Source organism: Pelobates fuscus, chromosome 2 (genome assembly GCF_036172605.1).
Source record: "Pelobates fuscus isolate aPelFus1 chromosome 2, aPelFus1.pri, whole genome shotgun sequence".
NCBI lineage: Eukaryota > Metazoa > Chordata > Amphibia > Anura > Pelobatidae > Pelobates > Pelobates fuscus.
Window position 1 is genome coordinate 316,362,354 of NC_086318.1, and position 22,545 is coordinate 316,384,898.

Consider the following 22,545-nt stretch of genomic DNA (forward strand, 5'->3'; position numbering starts at 1 on the left):
CACCGGGACCAGCTTAGGAGTGAGGTTTCCTCTTTGTTCACTGATATATTAACGTCATATTCTCAAACCCTCTAAATTTTACAAAGAAGGGTAATGACTGGAGGTGTGCACTGGTAAAAGGGCCTTTTGTGTAAAGCTGGGACAGAACTACCGGTGTTGCAGTGGGTGCGACTGCAAGAGAGCCCCAGTCAGGGGCCCACGAGACCCGTTGCTCTCCCAAGCAACATAGGGGAACTTCCTGGACTTGCTGGCACGGCCAGTAGTATCCGCCACAAAATGAAGAAAGACAGGGCTGCAGGGAGGCTCACTGAAGCCCCTTCAAAGAATTTAAAGAGCACACAGCAGGAGGGAAAGCTGGACTCGGAGAAGTGGTGAGTATATCGATGTGCGTGTGTTGTGTGCATATGTATCAGTGTTTGTGGATTTGTGTGTGTCAGTATATCTGTTCATGTACATAAGTGTGTATCCCTTAGAGTGCATTTGTGTGTTGCAGTGTATGTGTATATAGCTTTGTGTGGCAATGTGCATCTGCATGTGTGTGGCAATGTACAGTACTGTGCAAACGTCTAAGACCACCACCAGCTTCCTTGTTTTAGCAACGTTTTAATGACCATCCAAATATTTATTTTTCAGTTTATTTATTAAGACACAAACAGGATATATGTACACAAAATATAAAACCCCACAATTTTCAGAAAATTACTTCATCAGGCAAAAGTCAGTATTTTGTGTGATCTTCCTCGGCACTGAGCACATCTTGAACTATTTTGGGGAAACTGTCCTGATGTTTTCTGAAGGAATATTTTTGTATATTCTTTAGATTCTTTATATTCTTTTAGATTCTTTAGATTTAAGTGGTCTTCTATTTCTTTCTCTGTCCAGGTAATCCCATACTGCCTCTATAATATTCAGCTCTGGATGCCAGTTCATGACTGTCAGCGTTTTATCAGCTGTTTTTCTCTCTCAGTATGATTTCACTGCATTAGCAGTGTGCTTGGGATCGTTATCATGCTGAAAAAATAAAAAACAATCCTAATCAGGCACTTTCCAGAAGGAATGGCTTGATGAATTAAAACCTATCTGTACTCTTCAGCATTCATGATCCAATCAATTCGGACAATATCACCAACACCACTGGTAGAAATGGAGCCCAAAACCAGGGCAGACCCTCCACCATGTTTCTTAAGGTTGCAAGCACTCATTCGTCTTCCTTCTCTCCAACTCTTTTTAGTCGTTGACTATTGGAGCCAAAAATGGGAAAACTCGCATTTGTCACTAAATAATACCCTTTTCCACTGATCTTCATTCTAATCTTTTAATATCTTAGCCTTTTCTCCCTGTTTCCCTTCCGAAAAAGTAGTTTCGTGGCCGTTTCCCTTTCACAAAGACCATTCTTGATATAGCTTCTTCGGACTGTAGAATGGTCAACTTGGCATCAAGATGAAGCTGCCAAATACTGACTTAGGTCCTTGATGGACTTCCTCCGGTCTTTTAAAGAAGAAACTCTGAGACACTTCTCATCAGATTTTCAGTGTTAACTTGACCTTCAAGTCCTTTTTTTGTCCATGACCTCTCCTGATCCTTCAAATTTCTTTATAACAGCTTGAATGCTACATTTCGAGTATCCAGTTTGTTTGCTGATTTCCCTTTGAGAGTGGCATTGCATACAAATTTCCTGTATTTTCTGAATGTATTCTAATAAAAGACTGAGAAATAATTATATATTGTCATTACACCATTACTAAAACAACAAATCTAATGGTGGCCTAAAGCTTTTGCACAATACTGTATGTGTATATGTGAAGGTGTGCTTGCATGCAAACACCAACATTACACACAAAAACACATGTGCATTCGAACAGACACAAACACGAGCACTAATTTTAGTTATGAATTAGTGCTTAAGTTAAGCATTAAAGTGGCAGTGCCAAATCACGTGTGCCGATGCCTATATTTTACTTAGCTCTACCTGTTGTATGAATATCTCTGTAGTCTACCCACCTCTGTGTATTGTATCGATATCTTTGTATTATGCCCAGCTCTGTGTATTATGTTTGTTTTTTTCTCACCACTGTTAATAATAATAATAATAATAATATGGTAATCTCTGTATTGTATTCAGCTTTATGTATTTTATAGATATCTTTATGTTGTTGCCAGATTTTTCTATTCCATGAGCATCTCTGTTTTATGCTCTGCTCTCTAAATTGTATTAGTATCTCTGTACTATATAGGAAGGAGTGAAATCCTAGGGGGAGAAGTCTGGCACCCTGCCATCTTGAAACTTCACCAGTCGCCACTGTATTTAACCCTTGCTCACTGATATTGCATTATTTGTTTACAATTCTGTTTGCTGCCTTCCTATCATTGTTCAATAAAGGCAGAATAATAAAAGAAAAACAAAAAACTAGCTGGTGTAATCCTTTAAGGGATTAAAGCTGCACTGTCACCGTCTGGGGACTTTGCAGAACTCGCAAAGACACCCAACTGTGACATCGTCATTGGGGGTCCAGTGGCCGGGGAGCAGGTAAGATGAGTTTTACTTTTACGGAAAACCGGCATCTTTCTCTTGACTGGGTTTGGAATTTCAGTGATATTCCAAGACAGTCATAATGAGGATTTCATAAATATTAAATCTTTATAAATATTTATACTCATTTATACTCAGGGGTGGGAGGGTTAACAATGCAGTTTCCAAGTTTGGGCTGCATTGCATTAAGGATCTTTCTTATGGTAATACTGAATGTAGTTGCTACAATTAAGAAGATTAAGAGTGATTACAACAAATCATGTGAAATGTAAGATTGCTAGTTCATTCAATATCATTCTGTGAGCACCATATTTATGGATTGGTAATGCAGTTGTATCTATGCAAATTGTTATAAATGGATAATGTTTACATTTAGGAATTTTCAGAATATGCATTAACACATTATTGTTCTATGTTGTGTAGTTGTTCTCTGATATGTGCCCTAAAACATGCCAAAACTTCCAAACTTTGTGTACTGGCCAAGCAGGGGATTCTCCGAATGGTCTAAAGCTTCATTACAAAAATTCTGTCTTCCACCGCTTAGTAAAAAAAGGATGGATACAAGGAGGAGGTAAGATTGCACCAACCAGTAAATTCTTTAGCCATTCTTCTAAGGCATTATTATTAATGATGCCTTGATGTTACTGAAGTGTTATTTAAATTACATTACAGCTAAACAGCTGGTAGTATCTTTTTTTATTAGATCAGTATTAATATTCGGTTAAGATGGTTAAGAACAACATGGGTGCGTAGTAATATAAATTGCTCATGAAAGAGGGTTTCAGGAATATAGTCATTGGCAAAATCTTAACACAAAATATAACAATCTTAATGAATCATTAGTATAATTAGTATAAAATCATAATGAAAAACAAAGTGGCACAATTAAATAATAAACAACACATTTGGCAGAGTTTATAACATTTAAACAACATTTTGTGTAGTGAAAGCACCAACTCAAACGCAGTCAAAACTGGAAATGAATTTGCTATGTTTTTCCCCCATGTCAGAAACAGCTACTGGTATGTCATGTTCTTTAGACCTCTGGCCACTGTCCATAGTACCAGCACTACCCAAGTCCATCAGAAACCCCTTTGATACTGAGAGGAGACTAATTAAGTTGTTTTTTAGAATTTATTTTGCTATGTATTGAAATTAAAGAATGGATTACTGGGCTAATTTTACAATCTTAGAATGGTTGTACCAAGTTAAAATGGACAGTCTTAGCACCAAAATAATGTTATCTTAATGAAATGATTGTGGGCTATACATGCTGCCCCTGCAGCCTTGGATATGAAAACATTGCTGTTTCTTAAAAAGAGCACTGTTTACATTTTGCAATAGCTACACATTAATAGATTGAACAATCAAATACATTTTAAAGTATGCTGATGCCAGACAGTGTGTCCAGTTGTTCAAAAAATTTGGATAACTTTCCTAAAAATGAAATCTGTGCCTTTTCATGGCTAGATCTCTGCTTACTTCTACGAAACTGCTGAAAGATTTTCAATTCCTTCTTTCTAAATTATTGTAGAAGCAAAAACTTAGAGTAGCATTATCTGCTTCATATGAACTGAGTTACAAAGGATGGCTGGGAGTTCTAAACGTAGAACATTATTATGGCAGGAAATGACCCTGATCTTTTTATTGAATTTGTGCAAGCATTAACAGACAAATAGGTACAGCCTCTTGGACAATAATCAACAAAAAAACTAAATCAACTTTTACATAAAGCAAGCAAAATATATACAATATGTATATGTAAAAACAGAGATGGAATAATCATTCTACAAACATGAAAATAAGTAAACCAACTATCATTATCTATTATCATTTTTAGAAACTCAATTTGTAACTCACAAATTAAATATATTTACCAGTTAGTGTAACTCAGATGACTATATTAACAAAGCAATACTGATTAGATATGATGTATGCAAGGGCGGTTAAAAGAAAAATAATGAATAATTTAAGATTAATTTAACAATATAAGTACATTATGCAATATTTCAGCTCTTAAAACAAAAGATAAAAAATTAACTTTATACAGAATCAGTCATCAAATAGATGAGTACTATCAAAGTACTTTTTTTCAGATGATAATGGAAGCTGTATCTTTAAGATTTGGGACTTAGGTCCCATTACAGAAACATTTTGTCATAATCATCAGCAACCTGGCAGGACTCCATAGTCCACATGGGATCGTTGTATGGTTTCAGTCTTCTAGAAGAAACATGTATCGGATCCAGATCCATAGTTTCAGATCCACAGTTTCTGGAGACCGGATTATGGACCCACCATGCAAACAACCTGTTTCATCTTCTATAACCGTCCTGGACAGCCTACATTACACTAAAATAGAACCCTGATGAATAAAATGTGATACTATGTTCATTTAGCAGCTGTTTAAGACAATCAGATGTCCCTACTACTTCTGTGGGAGTATGCCAGTTAGCAATGCATGTTACTAGGAACGAAATCTCATTACTTGTCAATAGCAGTCGTAGAAGTGAAAAGAAAGTCATCAAAGAAAAACAAGTCTAGATAGATGTTACTTGGCAGAAATAAAATTGTCTATTATGGTGCTTTTGGTGAGATGCCAATGAAACAATGAACTATTTTTGGGGGTATAAGCCGGCTATTTCAATCTTTATCTCTCCACTTCTCTTTTGAGTTTAATATTTTATTACATGAACAATGTCCTTATCCTCTGTTGGTGGATATGGACAGGGATAATTCCCATATGCTTAAAGGGACTCTATAGTCAACATATAAAAGCAAGAAATACAGGTCCCCCAGCCTTCTTTCTTGCTTTTATATGAACTTGTCATTAAAAAAAAAATAAAAAAAAATCCGAGTACCCTATATACTCGAGTATAAGCCGACCCGAATATAAGCCGAGGCCCCTAATTTTACCCCAAAAAACTGGGAAAACGTATTGACTCGAGTATAAGACTAGGGTGGAAAATGCAGCAGCTACTGGTAAATTTCTAAATAAAATTAGATCCTAAAAAAGTTATATTAACTGAATATTTATTTACAGTGTGTGTGTATATAATGAATGCAGTGTGTGTGTGTGTGTGTGTATGAATGCAGTGTGTATATGAATGCAGTGCAGTGTGTGTATGAGTGCAGTGTGTGAGTGCAGTGTGTATATAATGAATGCAGTGCAGTGTGAATGCAGTGTGTGTATGAGTGCAGTGTGTATGTATGAATGCAGTGTGTGTGTATGAATGCAGTGTGTGTATGCAGTGTGTATATAATGAATGGAGTGCAGTGTGTGTATATGAGTGCAGTGTGTGTGTATGAATGCAGTGCAGTGTGTGTATATGAGTGCAGTGTGTGTGTATGAGGGCAGTGTGTGTATGAGTGCAGTGTGTATGTATGAATGCAGTGTGTATGCAGTGTGTGTATGAATGCAGTGTGTGTATATAATGAATGGAGTGCAGTGTGTGTATGAGTGTGTGTATGAATGCAGTGTGTGTGAGTGCAGTGTGTGTGTGTGTGTGAGTGCAGAGCATTAGTGGCGGTGGTTATTTTATTAATTAGTATTATTTATTATTGTAATATATATATTTTGTAATGTTGTTATTTTTTTTATTATTATTATTTTATTATAATTTTTTTTTTTTTTTTTCGTCCCCCCTCCCTGCTTGTTAGCTGGCCAGGGAGGGGGGCTCTCACTCCCTGGTGGTCCAGTGGATGGGCTGTAGGAGGGGGGCTGGCAGGAAGCTGTAACTTACCTTCACCGCAGCTCCTGTCAGCTCCCTTCTCTCTCCTCCGTTCGTGCAGCTCGCAGGTCAGCTTCCTCTGCAACTCTTGCGGCCGCGCGGAGCGTTGCCACGGTAATCCCGGTCCTTGTCTGTATTATGGCAATAAAAATTGCCATAATACAGACAACTGACTCGAGTATAAGACGAGTGAGTGTTTTTCAGCACAAAAAATGTGCTGAAAAACTCGTCTTATACTCGAGTATATACGGTAAGTTTTAATAATAAAACTTACCTCCGTTCCAGCGCCGAGCACCCCGCTAGGCCACGCCCCCCTTTTAGTCAAAATGACGAAATCGCGGGGCCCAATAGGACGCTTCTCCTTGAGAAGCGTCATTGTGATGTGGTGCGCATGCGCGGTTTCGTGCTGCACCAATCGCATTCTTCATAGAGCGGCATTGAATGCCGCCCTATGAAGAAACTCAGCGCTCAACCGCGCATGTGCGCGGAATGCGCGTTCGCGAGCTGAGCTGCCTGACTGACAGCTCAGCTCACTTTCTATACCCGCCCCCCTCCTCAGCCAAACTGTTTGCATAGAAACACTGTAGATATCTCTCTATATATAGTGTTTCTATGCAAACACACAAGTAGTAAAAAATTAAACATACACACACTCTTTCTCCATCCATCCCCATCATCCATATCCATCCCCATCATCCATCCATTCCCATCATCCATATCATCCCCATCATCCACCATCCATATCCATCCATCCCCATAATCCATATCCATCCACTCCCATCATCCATATCCATCCCCATCATCCATCCATATCCATATCCATCCATTCCCATCATCCATATCCATCCATCCACTCCCATCATCCATATCCATCAAATCCCATCATCCATCCACTCCCATCATCCAAATCCATCCACTCCCATCATCCATATCATCCATCCACTCCCATCATCCAAATCCATCCACTCCCATCATCCATATCCATCCCCATCATCCATTCCCATAATTCATATCCATCCCCATCATCCATATCATCCCCATCATCCATTCCCATTATCCATCCATCCCCATCATCCATCCACTCCCATCATCCATATCCATCCCCAAATCTATCCAATCCCATCATCCAAATCCATCCACTCCCATCATCCATCCACTCCCATCATCCAAATCCATCCACTCCCATCATCCAAATCCATCCACTCCCATCATCCATATCATCCACCCACTCTCATCATCCAAATCCATCCCCAAATCAATCCACTCCCATCATCCATATTCATCCACTCCCATCATCCAAATCAATCCCATCCCATCATCCATCAACTCCCATCATCCAAATCCATCCACTCCCATCGTCCATATCATCCATCCACTCCCATCATCCATCCTCACCCACTCACCCTCAGTCACCCACCCACACTCACTAAATAAATTGACTTACTGTTTGAATCCTCTCCTCCTCCGTCTTCAGCCTTTTCAGACTTGTCAGCTTAAGCCACTCCCACGCAGTGCTGACACAGGATACAAAGCTCGTGCACAGTCTGAAGTATTCACCCATGCGTGAATACGTCAGACGTGAGGCCTTTTTAGGGCCTCTGAACTCGGAAGTCCCTCTGGTGGCCATCTGATTGACTGCAACCAGGGGTGTTCCAAGCTTCCAATGTAAACACTGCATTTTCTCAGAAAATACAGTGCTTACAAGAAAAAGGCTGCAGGGAGCTGTAGCACTCACCTGAACAACCTCATTAAGCTGAAGTTGTTCAGGTGACTATAGTGTCCCTTTAATTAATCAAAGCTGACATTGTATCTATGAACTAACAGAGATATTCTCAGATCTTGACTATTGGTAGATCGTAAGAGCAGGTTTTAATGGCAGTTCTTTAGAGCAAATAAGTCCCACCTTATATATAAACGTTATACAATAGGGAGATTGCTAGCAAAACTAGAAATGTTGAGAAGATAGTTATGGTTATGTACTAAAGAGAGAATTCAAAGTGAATTTCAAAGTTTAGGACAGAGTAGCCAAACTGAAAGCATAGCTTGATTAGAGAATTTTTCGAGATTCACTAGTTTGATCTTAATTTTGAAATACACTTTGAAGTTTCACTTTAGTGACTAACCCTGAGAGGACTTCACTAGGAGACATATGTCAACACTGATATCTTGTTTTATTTATATTTCAACATGACTGCTATGAAACAAAGTCTCCTTGCAATAATTAAAGTTCCTTTTATATTTGTCATTTTTTTTAAATTACATAGTTGAATTAAAAAAAAAATGTAAAATCAGTTATGACCAATATGTGTTAAAGGAACACTATGGGGTCAGGAACACAGACATGTATCCCTGACTCTATGGTGTTAAAAACACTATCTAGCCCCCCTGCCCACTTTGCTTGTAAAATATTATCTTTATTTCAGTCTGCTGGTTCTTGCTCTGTCCCTGATCTGCCTCCTTGGCTGACACCATCAGAAGTGATGATCTTAGCCAGTCACAATGCCTTTTCAAAGGAAAGCATTGAATTGGCTGAGATTCTCAATTTTGATGATCTCAGCCAAGGATGTAGACCGGGGACAGAGCCAAACACTACCCTGGCCAATCAGCATCACCTCTGTTTGGTGTCTCCATGCAGAGGGTGTACTTTTTGCCATAAACACTCTGAAAACACAGTGTTTACTGCAAAAGGTCTGCAGAGACTGACTTTACTCACCAGAACATCTACAATAAGCTGTAGTTGTTCTGGTAACAATAGTGTCCCTTTTTTCACCACAATCCAATTCCAATGGAGAGGAAAAACAAACATTTAGGGCTATTTAAGTGTTCTGAAAGTGATGTTTAAAATTCCGTAATTATTTTGACTGAATTATTAAAGTGTTTTAAAAAGTGACAATTTACTTTATAGTAAATTCAGCCAGTTTCCATTTCACAAGATCACACACACAAAAAAAAACAGTGAAAAAAACCATAAATCCATTCCATTGCTAACAATGTGGCGAATATTAAAAAATTACGAATCAGGCACAAAAAAAACAACAGATGAAGAAAAAATGACAAATGTAATAAATTGCGCCAAAAATTAAATGTAAAAGTGTCAGTGACACTTTGATAAATCTCCTCCATTGTTTCATTTCTCCTCTGTATGCTTTCTCTATGCCAATTACCATGTGCAAATGACTGAGCTTATTAACAATGATTGACAGGGGGCTACGATGGAGGTGCCCATTTGCAGGATTCAGATGGATGGATTTCTACATTTAGTTTCATGTGAATACCCCACAAATACATATATGTTTAATAAAGGGTATACCTAACGATTCATGTTTATTTACTAATGTATAAATTCAAAGTGGATTTCAAATTTAACATTAAATTAGCCAAACTGTAAAAATAATTCTGCCATAGTAGTAGCTATACTTTCAGTTCAACCTTAAATTTGAAATTCACTTTGAAATCTCACTTTATGAAATAAACCTGATAATATTAAATTATGAAAAATTATGTTTAGTGACAGTCCCTCTTTAAAGTGCCCCTGCTCTTTTTTGTACTGCTTATTCTAAACATAAACAATTTCTTTTAAAATAACTAAACTATATATATATATATTTTTTTTTTTTTTACAGCATGGAAGCATTTAAGTCGTTTCTTACTGACATGCCAATATTATAACAATTACATTGTATGTTTAAACAGATATATTATCTGGAAAAGGAAACGGGGGTGAATCTATCTTTGGAGAAACATTTGAAGGTATACATATATGTGTATTCGTATTGTAGTAATAGTATAGCTTTGTGATTGGTATGTTTGCCTTCAGAGTTAATCAGTTATTCAGTGTCTCAATATGCATTTTATACATATCTAGCAACTACCCAATTCAGTAATCTCTCTAAATCAGTGGTAGTCAACCTTTCTCTACCTACCGCCCACTAATGCATCTTTTTGGTTGAAAAAATTTCCTTACCGCCCACCAGTTTTCGCGCAAGTGCAGAATATTTTTTAGAAAGGAGAGTGTTTTAAAAAAAATAAAAATAAATGTACGTACATTTAACTTTTTATTTCTACTTAATGCATGTTTATGATGTTTTTAACTTTATAAAGTTTAATGAGAAAACAATAAAGTAAATTGAAATTACCTTTACTAGTGAATTATAAGATGCTTGAGGTTGATGCTGCAAGACTAAATATTTAATATCTGGTTTGATTTTCGTAAGGAACAAACGAAGGTCTCCTCTTTCGGTGATATTCAGACGACTTCTCTGTTTGCGCATAATATGATTTCTCATCTGTGCGTCAGCTCCCCTCCTCTCCCTCCTCAATTCCCCTCCCCACCTTTTTTTCCCCACCTTTTAAAAAAAAATTAACCTTCCTTATAGAAATTCCCAGTAGGAAGGCTGAGCTACGTATCCCACTTACTATTACTTACTATAGCCCACTATATCAGACAGGCACACATACATACATACAGACACACACACACACACGACACATACATAGAGACAGGCACACATACAAGACATACATACAAAGACACATACACACAGACAAGACACACATACATACGACACACACACATACAAAGACACATACACACACACACAACACATACATACAAAGACAAGACACACATATATACAGACACACACACACACAAGACACATACATACAGACAGACACACACACACACACAAGACATACATACAAAGACACATACACAAACAAACACACACATATTTAAGTCACCCTCCTGTTTCCTACCTTTAAGGTGCAGGATGGTGACTTACCCTGGGGTCCAGTGGTGGCTCAGGTGAATGGGAGTCAGAGTTCCCACTCTGACTCCCTCCTCCACCTTCCTCCCGCGCGGTCTGTGTGTTAGCTGGGAGGACTGACCGGGGAATCACTTCTTCCCAGCTCTGTGATGTAATCACAGGGGGCCCGAATGCACTGTTAAAGCGCCCATCGCTGACCGGGCCCCCTTACAATCCACATCCATCGGGTGGCCCAGACAGCATGGGCCATCCGATGGACCCCTCCATATGCGGCCCCGCCGGCTTGCACCTGCCCGCCCGCAAAATTTGGAAATCCCTACCGCCCACCTGGAATCCTGAAACGCCCACTAGTAGGCGGTAGGGACCAGGTTGACGACCCATGCTCTAAATGGTAGTTGGGGATCTTATGCACACCAGAGTAAAGCATCTCTACGACAGACTTTATTTAAACCCCAGCATTGTGTTGAACACTGAGAGATAGTCTTGGTGGTCTCTTCCCGGAGTGTTGAATGGATTTTAATATATTCAGCCAATTTCATTCAGTGCAGTTCATCTATTAGTAGGTTCATTGTATTCTCTATTAACTAAATAGAAACCACCGTCCGCATGGCCACTAGCCAACCAAGAAAGATATATCCCTCTGCAAGCAGTACTGAACAACACAGGAATGAAGACGCTACAGGACATTACCGAAGGAAGAGCACCAACGACAATGCACCAATTCCACTATGCCCAACTGAAATATTTCTACCACACAGACACAGAATACACAGAGACCTAACCTGGTACAAAACACACTGCTCCCACACACCGGATGCTGAAGGCACAGTCTCCACCATATACGAATGCCTAATTACACTAGAATGGGAGAAGAAAGATATGTTCAAAAGACGATGGGAAGAACTAACGGCCAGAACCTACACAGACAACCAATGGGAAAAAACACTTCTGCTACAGCACAAAAGCTCAACCAGCTCCCACTTCCAGGAGGTAAACTATAAACTTCTACACACAGGATCAACCCAGCAATTCCAGGTACTTGTTGGAGATGTGGCGAAGAGAACGGAACTCTCCGACACATCTGGTGGGACTGCAGAAAAATCAAACCGAACTGGGGAGAAATGGAGCAAGAAATACAGAACATACTGGGAGACCCCTCACCCTTGACCATAGAAACAGCCCTAATACACCATATGGATGTACCACTCTCAAGATACAAAAGATCAATCTTAAGACATCTACTCAACGCAGCAAAATCACTAATACCGCTATGTAGCGGAGAGCTGATTTCCCACAGCTTAACTCCACCAACATATCCAGAAGATGCAGGAACAAGTAGTAAATCCCAGAGAATATACAGCACAGTCAGCAATCAAATCCAATAATATCCCATCACCTTTCCCAATCACTGGACAACACACAGTATGAGGAGTAGAACTAATGTTTAATGGCAACATTCCTGCTTTTATGAAATTCTCCCATGCAATGGAGGGATTCACATTAATTACACATTGCACCAATCATACAGACGTTACCTCCCAAACATCTCCTCCCCTTAGCTTAACAGCTAATACGATTATACTGTACATACTTTTCCCCACTTTCCAGATGTACCCCAAATATGTGTGAAATACCTTATGGTACCCACACATTTCAGCAGTACCCCGAAAGTACCCTTAAAACCCATGGAAACCCCACAAAAGTTACATCTCCTGGTAGCCCTGATCTGGGTGAGCAACATATCAAAAAATCACCCAGATCAGACCAGGGGTTCGGGAGTTATAGGAAGGTAAAGTTTTGACCGACCGACCGCATGGGTAAAGATGCTGAAATTAGTTCCATGAAATCTGGCCCTGCAGTCGGTCTCTATTCGTGCCCCAAAACTCCCGAAAGGCTATGCCACACATAATTGAGTCGGTAACCGGATGAATCCCCTAGTTCGTGGGATTCATCCTACCGAATGCCGGGCCGTTCGTGAGTTACTTTTGGTATTTCTGCCATCCTGGAGGTCTTAGCGGTGTTCGGCTAGTCGAGTGTCCGTTTTGAGTTCCAGACACTCGACGACCAAACACCGCTGTTCGTGGGGTTAAGATGGCCTCCGCCACGTGTTCGGCTGCCAAAATGGTGGCCACCCAGGGGATACAGCAGTGAGTTCGTATAAACCAAGGGAATGAGAGAAACGATCAGGGAGGTAAATTGCATGATTAATGTACATCAGGGTGGTCCGTTTGTAAAGGTACTTTGTTTGTATACTGAACAAAGTATGTCCATAGCTGGTGCAATGTCAATCTGTATAATCCAGGCATGAAAAACTTCAGCAGGGCCAACAAATAAAACGATAGATGGGACAGCCAAAAAGGGGTTCTGCTACACACTATTTTGGAAAAAGACGAACCCACCAACAGTCAGGCAGTGGAGACAAAGGGTGGAAGAAATACAAAAAGCCAAAGCCAAAATAGCAGATTTTCTGGGAAGGAGAGACAAACACACAGAACAATGGAGACCATGGTACGTATATATCTCACAGTTCGCAACCAACGATTAAATGCGAAGGAGGGGGGGTTCGAGGGGTCAGGGAGGGGTACCTGAGCGTGTCGGACGATAAGCTAACCCACCCTTGCCCTTCCCCACCTATCCATCCATAAACCTGCTATCACATGACACAGAGCTCGACACACCTAAGGGTGAGATAAGAAATAAGAAACTACAGGAAAACATAACACCGTAATGTTTGTCTCTGGTAAAATGTATTTCACGATCTGTGTTATTATACGGCAATATTGGCACAATGTACAAGACCTGTATAACTATGCAAATTCGTTAATAAAAACAGATTTACAAAAAAAAAAAAAAAAAAAAATAGAAACCACAAGAACCAGATGGGTTCCCGGTATAATGAAAATATGCAGCTCAGGCTGACTGCTCACTCATCTTGTGAGCTCCGTGCTACAAAGCCTCTAAATAGCTATATTTCAGCACGGAATACAATCAGGGGACTTACCCCAGAGACGGGAGGTATCCTATACTGCTGACTTTATAGAGTTTCCGGCTGAGATCGGCTGCTCCCACAAGTGGCAAACCCGAGGCCTAAGAGAAGGCCTACTCACGGCGGACATAGGGGAGGCGGCCGATCCCTCTGTTCGCTGCTCTACTTTAACCCCTTAAGGACACAACTTCTGAAATAAAAGGGAATCATGAAGGAATATATCCGTCATGTGTCCTTAAGGGGTTAAACCAGAGGACTTGCCCCCACTATCACCCCCACCCACCAGTGAGGGATATTCCAGCGCCTCTTGCCTGTGCTACTCCAGCAATGCCTGCACAACTTACCATACAGAATGCTCAGCTCCCAGTGGACAAGATGGCGGACGCCACGTGTACATCAGAGGCTCGGCCACTGCAACTCACTTTCATGACCAAACTGGATGAGCTACTTGCCAACTGGGATTCACATACCCCACATCTAAGTACTCCTCACACAGTACCACCCATACGGCAGACCACCCAGCACTACACGCCACCTGGGCGATGCCTGGACACAGCACTGAGGGTAAAAAGAAGAGGAGAGGGTCAGAGAGTGCCATTGTGCAGAAAGCTCGGTGCTGCCGGAGTACACCATCCTCCTAGGTCGCAGCCTGGGCAGGGACAATCCCCTACTTATCACCTACACCCTCGGAGGGCTACTTCTACTCAGGTGCACAAGCATCCAAGTGAAGGACCTCGAGACAAAGCCCTGCTCATGAGCTTGTTAAACTGGGCTGTGTTGAGGCCTATGGCAGAAGGGGTGCAGACATGGGGTACTCTGGATCCCAGGGCAATAACCTGTATGTGCAGGGGGTAGGCTGACTTATACTTCCGATACTCAGCAGAACTGTAGTGCAAGAGTTTCACTGCTATGTTATGTAATACCTTCACCAAAGCTAACAAAGCATGTCTCCTGTCTCATAAGCCTGTGATCTTTTATTATGACCTCTTATGCAGTCAGTCGGTCTGCCATATGTTAACAACACTTGATTTCTCTCCACTGACAAACCTACTATCCTTGTTTTCTTTGCTTGTATAAAAAAAAAAAAATATGTAGAACTACTCTATACCATAAGAAATGTTTCTCATGATTGTTGAGGCTTATCTTTGCTATTGTGGCTCTGCGAGCCTGATTTGTTTATCCATGCACAGAAAAATAAAGAATGTAATTAAAAAAATTTAAAAAAAAAGTAAAAAGGGAAAGTTAGGGTGATTTAGGGTTAGGGTGACTTGGGGATATTGGTACAATTCCTCTAGTATGTAAAATTTCTTGTAGAAAATGTGTGTGGATCATGGCATGTGGAGAAAGACCTGTAGCATAAGGAGTGTAGAAATATGGCAAAATGCTACATATTAAATGACTGCAGGATTGCCAGGTAGAGACAAAGAAAAGCCACTAAAGAAAAAGTTCCAGTTGTGAACTTCAAGGCTCAGCCAGTCAGGTAGTGTGTATACCAAGGAGATTTTGACGCTACATCTTGCCATTTCCTATGCAACGGCTAAGGTGAACAGGCAACTTCTCGCTCAGTGAACAAGAGATGCCTATGGTATCTCATTGTGGACAATGGCAGAATGCGCTAGTCCCGCATGATCTTCTGTAGATTCTGTTTTAAAGTCTTGTGCACAGGAAGCAGGCTACTGACAGGTAAAACTGTCAGGTGCTAAATGTAGAGGTATAGAGGCACATGCCAAAGAGAGACACATTAAGGTAATTACATCTACCTTTACTGTCTTACTAGGCAGCACAGTGAAAAAGAACATATCAACATGGCTGGGGGGGGAGGGTGGGGGTGGTAATGGTGGTGGGGATTGCCAAATCCCCACAAGTGACAGTGCTGTTCCATTCTATTCTGAACACATTGGTAAGTGGTTCTGTTTTACAGAACTGAACACAGCTGCAGATGCTTAATATACAAGAACCTCACCCTAAACAACGTCTGTGCGATATTCTTAAACAGTAGCAAAATCTATATCCTACATGCCTTAATTACTTTAGGCATACCGTTTCTGACAAAATTCAAGTTTTTACTACACACTTTGATTCACACTGTATTAAAAATAACCGGATATCGTTTTTTCTTTTGTTTTGAAGACGAAAATTATGCAATTCCTCACAATAAACGTGGTATTCTTGGAATGGCCAATAAGGGGCGCCATACAAATGGATCCCAGTTCTACATCACCCTACAGGCCACTCCATACTTGGACAGAAAATCTGTGGCTTTTGGGTGAGTAGATATCATACAGTAAAAAATGTTTACATTAATGTTATGCTGAATGGGTGCTATTGTAGTGTGAAATATAGGAGATCATACATGCTATTTCTGTATAATGTTTTTCTACTTTACGCAACCAGATTCAACTATCATAAGAAGTGGACTACTTATCTTTGTATTGAAAGTATAGGGGATGTTGCTTTATATGGAAAAGTATAGGGGAAGTTGCTTTCTATAGGTTTGTATTGTTTATGTTAGTCTATTATTGGCATTTATATAGCGTCAACTTATTCCGCAGCACTTTAAATATTATAAAGGGGGACATTTTACAATAAATGCGACAATTACAAAATGTTACAGGAACAGTAGGTTTATGAGGACCTTGTGTGGCAAAAGTAACCTTACCACTGGTTCTTGGAGTGGCCTACTTACCAGCCTCTTGCCCCAGGACTATGTATTATACCTTGGTTCAGGACTATAGAAAAGCTTTGTTTGTGCCTTTTCCCTTTTATGGTTCAGTATATGGGGCTTACTGAACGGATTGTAGATATTCTGTTCGGATACTGAACAGTTGGATCACCCGCAAGTGGGAAGGTCGCTCCACCAGTCCTACAGGGATGCTGGGCAGGTGGCGCAGATCCCCAACTAGTCAGAGTTACCGGGACAGTCGGTCCTACTCCCCAGTGGCAGTGTACCATGCAAGGAAAGGAGACAACTGGTCTCTGTCCCCAGCGGCAGCCAGAGATACTGGGAGAGGAGACAACTGGTCCCTCTCCCCAACTACAGGGGAACCGTGCCTTAATAGTGCAGATGGGACCTAATGGTGCACCAGACCTATAGGGATGCTGGACGGCTGGTCCAGATCCCCAACCAACCCAGCCAGAATAAAAGGAGGAGGAGGTAGGCGATCCCTCTTCTCTAGTGCAGATTCCCAACCAGGTCCTGGGGTTAGTGGATGAGACGGCAATACCCACTGACTCCACCCCAGCAGAAGCGCTGGCACCAGGGCAGAGCACAGTTGGCCTCTGCCCCACCCTTGTCCTTAGTCCAGGACCTGATGACCCTTTGATCTACCCAGCTTTAAAGCTGGTTACAGGGCAGAGCGCCGCTGGTTACGGGGCAGAGCACCGCTGGCCTCTGCCCACCGGGTAACCCCAACTCCAGGCCGGAGAGCAATAGAGAGGCCAAGAGTACTAGATGCCCACTTAACAACTGGTGACATATGGGACAGAGCCAGGCCACAGAAGTCATCAGGTCCAGTACTTGTTTATGGGTGGGCTACTCAACCGACAGGAGGTCAGATATCTAGTTAGTCTTACCTTGCGGGAGAGGGGAGGGGGGGGAGATAGTAACCTCGCCACTGGTTCTTGGAGGGGCCTGCTTGCCAGCCTCTTGCCCCATGACAATGGCCCATGTATTAGACCTTGGTTCAGGACTATGGAAAGGCTTTGTTCATGCCTTTTCCCTTATATGGTTCGGTATATGGAGCTTACTATTCTGCAGACTAGATGGGCCGAATGGTTCTTATCTGCCGTCACATGCTATGTTTCCATGTTACCGAACGGATTGTAGATATTCTGTTATTTGTGATTGTAGATATTCTGTATTCTGTAGATATTCTGCAGCCCATTAACTTCCCTGACTTATGTTTAACTGCAAATTAATTGGTGCTCGGCTGGGTGGTCGTTTTTCGGCATGCGAACACATGGCGCTGGCCATCTTTAGCCGCAAACACATACAGCGGTGTTTGGTCTTTGAGTGCATGGAACTATAATCGGACACTCAACGGCGTGCACACCGCTGTGACTTCCATCTCTACATATGTTCAGCTGGATTTGTATGAGAAGAGCGGCGTTTGGTGAGAGCAAGCTCCCGAACGAGGGACATAGACTGAGCCTACCCATGAACCGCTACGTTCGGTATTTTGACTGTATTAAGTATTCCGGAAAGAGACTGACCGCACAGCCTGAATTCATGGAGCTCTTTTGGGCAGGAGCCCCATGTGCGGTCGGTCAAAATATGACAGGTTATGGAAATCCTGAACCCCTGAACCGATCTGGGTGATTTTTGGATATGTTGGTCATCCAGATCGGGGCTATCAGGAGATGTAACTTTTGTGGGGTTTCCATGGGTTTTAAGGGTACTTTCGGGGTACTGCTGAAATGTGTGTTTTTGTGCTGGGAGATAATTAAGTTAGTAAAGTTCCTGATCCAATTATCTCCCTGGCACAGGGGAGGGATTGCCTCATTTTGTATGGGAGTGTCCTGGACCTGAGAGCCAATGTAATCGCATGTATGTTTTTACTGTAGTCTAATATCTCAAGTCCAGGGGGGAGTGCCCCTTGCATGGGGACTTGCATAAAAGGCCAGTCGTGGCTACCAATAAACCAGTTCCTCTTCGCCTTCAACATAGAGCCTCGTCTCATGTGTGGAGGGGACAGCTATATTCACTCTGGGGATTGCTATATCACTATACATCCCTGGGATTATAATCACTTGCTCTTTTTTTTTTATTTCTATTCTTTATTTTTCTTGTGCATAAAATTACAACATGCCTGCAGTGCCACGACCGCGTGTACAGGCTATTCAATGTCATACAATGTCGTGGCAGAGTAAACAGCACATTTACATTTTTAAGATATAGATTATAACAAGTATATGTCATGTGGGACAGTGCACATTGTATATTAATGTGGTAGGACCGTAGCTTATTGGCACATTTTTAATAATAAAGGGTGGTCCAGACAAGGTTAGACTAAAGTAATGGCTTCGATTATGCTGGAGCATACTATATGTGCCTTAGAGTTAACGCTTGATAGGACATGTTATGATAAGCTAACCAGGGCTTAGACCTATTAACAAGTATTATAGCTTAAACTGATAACATAAATGCTATGAATACCATAAGTAAGGCCTAACATGCAATGCTTGTATCTATTTTAGATCAGGCTTATCTAATGCAGGTCATGCGGGTGATCATTTCTAGCAGATCTGAGTTGCCAAACCCAGTGGTAGGGCAAAAGCAGTATACTCTCGTGGCTGGTAGGCTACTGGGCATTGGAGTCTGTAAGGTACTAAAGGAAATCATTAATAACTTTGCTTATCTGCAGGAAAAAAAGAGTCCTCGGCAGTCCAGGATTAGGCATGTCAGCTGTGTGGGTAGAGGCAACAGGTGTCCCCGTGAAGTGAGAAGCTGGTGTGGGACACATGTAGCAAGTCCACTCTAGGCTCTCATCCCATGCCAGATCTCGAGGCCTGTCGCTTGGCTGCAAGGATCTGTTCGGCAATACTTTGTATCCAGCCGTTTCGTAAGAGGCAGGATGTCATTATGGCAGCGGGGTCGGAGCTCCATTCCGGTGAGGTGGGCCTGTCGGCCGTGGGCAGTCTGCGTAAGGAGGTGTACCGCAAGCCGCGGTACCGAGGCGCAGGTGGGTGGTAGTTCTCGCTAAGCTTGGGGTGCTGCACTGTACCTCTGATTGACGCAGCACTCCAGTCCAAGGACACGTGTAGGGTTGCCTCTTAGCTGCTTTGCCCTGCCGGGTGGCAGCTTTGGGGACACGTGGCAGGGGCCTATAATGGCAGCGTCGGGCAGGGCGGATCCAGGGGGCCACTGCTCTCACCGCTTGACCGTGGATCAGCCCCTGGTGACAAAGTAGTGTCCAAAATCTCACACAGAGCTGATCAAGAGCCTCCAGGGGCCCTGTCACTAGCTTGGTGTGTGCGACTTTTGAGTCGGGTTGCTGCTGAATCGCTATCTTGGCTGGGCCTCGGCGGTGCGGCTTACCCGCCGGCGGCGATGCTGGTAAGTCTGCCAACTGCTGCAGTCTGCTTTTCCTGTGGAGTGTGGGATGACCCCCACCGGTCCAAATGAGTGGGGAGTAGGGTGCTGGTGTAGTCGCTCAGGAGCTCCTGGGCCGAGGAGAGCAGCCGTCTCACCCCAGCTCCAACTCCAGTAGGCCGCATATGGATTCCAGCGCCCCCCGTTCACGACGGGCTTCGAGGTTGCGTCTGCTGCTTCAGGAGTGCTTCCCCTGTATGAGTAGCGCACTCCGGTGTGCCTCATGGCTTCATAGTTGCTGCTAAATCTTTGTTTCTTGCCCGTCATGCCAGAGCTCATGTCGCCCGTGTCTGCATCGCTTGGCGGTCAGGCCCCACCCCCCCACTTGCTCTTTTAAGAGCATATTGCTACACTCTCTTGGAGGAAAGGTCTACCCACTGGAAGCTGGATCCTGGTCTTGGGTCCAGGGTGGGTGGAGGACAGCGAGACCCCAACCAAGCTCTAATGCTGGAAGTGGGGACTACAGTGCTGATGGTGTTTGGTGCAGTGCTTGTGGTACTCGGTAAGCACTAGGAAGCAGCGATAGGCGGAAGCACCCATTCAGGGTGCCAGGCGGTCCGCCACACCCTGCTCAAAAGAACTTACAATCTAGAGGACTAGCATCACCAGTGAGATCATGGGGACTGAGGAGGGATGATGTATGTGGGAAAAGTTACATCCTTACATGTGCATACATACACAGTGGGGGATAAGATCCAGGACACAAATATTTTTTACTTATACTGCACTGTAGTATGAGCATTCCTGTTACAAAAAAGTAATCAACAAAATTAATCACCTATCACCTTACAGAATCCCTCTGCAGACAGCATTGAGGTGGATGTATGGTCAGTACATGGCTTAGGTTAGATTAGAATTAGGTGGAACATGAGATTAGAAGTTGTTTAGAATTGATCCAGGTCCATAGGGATAGATCTGAATTTGAGGTTCTGTCCTGCCATGCCAGGTTTACTCTGGGAAGTACACAGAAAAGGCATCTACTGAGCCTTTATCATATATATACAGGTAGGCAGGAGCCTTTACTATCCATTTACAAATTCTGGTCTGGCAGCTCTAAGGTCTTTGAAATCTGGATATTAATGACACCATACAATAGTATTGTGGTTAAATAATTTAAAATAACATAGCAATAAATTCACGACAATACAGACGAACATTTAGCTATTTTCCCTCAAAATAGGTAAAAGACCAGAAACACAGTGGACATATTTACAATCTATAAGTCAACAAAAAATACCAAATCTTTAATGGTGTCCAATATTCTTTGCATGAAAGATAAGGAACTGCTGCCAAAATAAAATCAGATATTTTTTATACAAAGTTTTACATTTTCAAAGAAGTTGAATTGATTGAAACTTAATTTGCAAATAAGATTTTGAAATATAATTTTATATTTTATTCTCATTCACACTTTTAGACAACTGATTGAAGGCAGTGATGTTCTGCAGAAACTTGAAGACATCCCAACATACAATGAGCGACCAACACTCGATTGCAGAGTTACAGATTGTGGCATCTTTACCCCTTGAACATCATGGTTTTATAAAGTATATATACATTGGGCCACCTTTATCTATATTATGTCATCTTTAGCATTATCACATTTTATATATTTCATATCTTTATATTTTTTCTTATAAATCACATATTTTGATTGGCCTTTCAAAGAAAGACTCACAGGGTAAAATTTCAAAGGATGTAAAGGGAAACTATGGCCTAAGATATCATTTTTTTAATTTAGATTTAATTTTTTATGAATTCCCTTCTAGTTGCAATCCCTTTTCATGAGTTAGTGCTATTCATTGCCATCCATCTTCCTTCATTGACTTGTAAACTAAAGGAGCAACATCAACCCCAGGCTGCTTTTTGGTACTTATTTAAGTAAGGGGGAATAATTTTGTGCTATGAATGTGAGGGTGGATTCCATCTAACCAATGAATCTAGTTTTGAACTGTTTAACAAAAAAATGCCATTAAATGCCACTGCTATTACCAGTGGAAACTGAGGTTTGTTGGCTAACTGGGAATTGTGTAGAACTGACAATTGCAAATTTTAGGGCATTAAAAAACACAGAAAAAAGGCCTACAAAGTGGAATTCCTTTGGCAATTCCATTATAAAAAAATATTTTTATTCAAACTTCTAGACAATTTTCAGAGAAAAATACAAAGTACAAATGCAAATATAGGGAAAAGAAATCCAAGGGAAAGATGAAGTTCATGAAACAAATGTAAAAGGCAAGTGCGATGCAAAACCACCTTCCACCTGGAATAAAAAGAGAGGAAGGAAGGAGAGTGGGATAGAGAAACAAGAGATAAAAAAAGATGGAAGTTAGAGTGGAAGTATGCAAAAAGTAACAGAAAAGAGTATAAAAGGGCCGGACCCGAACTCTTCAGACAAAACATATAGAAAGTTAACGCCATCTCTATATACTTAATAT

The 22,545-nt window shown here is 41.6% G+C and overlaps 1 protein-coding gene across 2 annotated transcripts in view; it reads left to right on the forward strand.

Moving 5' to 3' along the window:
• Positions 1-22,084, forward strand: part of PPIL6 (peptidylprolyl isomerase like 6) — a 37,799-nt gene extending 15,715 nt beyond the window's left edge. Inside the window, exons 5-8 of one of the 2 annotated variants that reach the window (XM_063441295.1) lie at positions 2,954-3,101; positions 9,955-10,011; positions 16,147-16,282; positions 21,525-22,084. In XM_063441295.1, the coding sequence (XP_063297365.1) occupies positions 2,954-3,101; positions 9,955-10,011; positions 16,147-16,282; positions 21,525-21,636 (453 nt within the window). In that variant the 3' untranslated portion in view covers positions 21,637-22,084. Of the gene's footprint in view, positions 1-2,953; positions 3,102-9,954; positions 10,012-16,146; positions 16,283-21,516 lie in introns of both variants that reach the window. The other variant, XM_063441296.1, reaches the window with a different exon arrangement.
• The last annotated feature ends 461 nt before the right edge of the window (positions 22,085-22,545 follow it).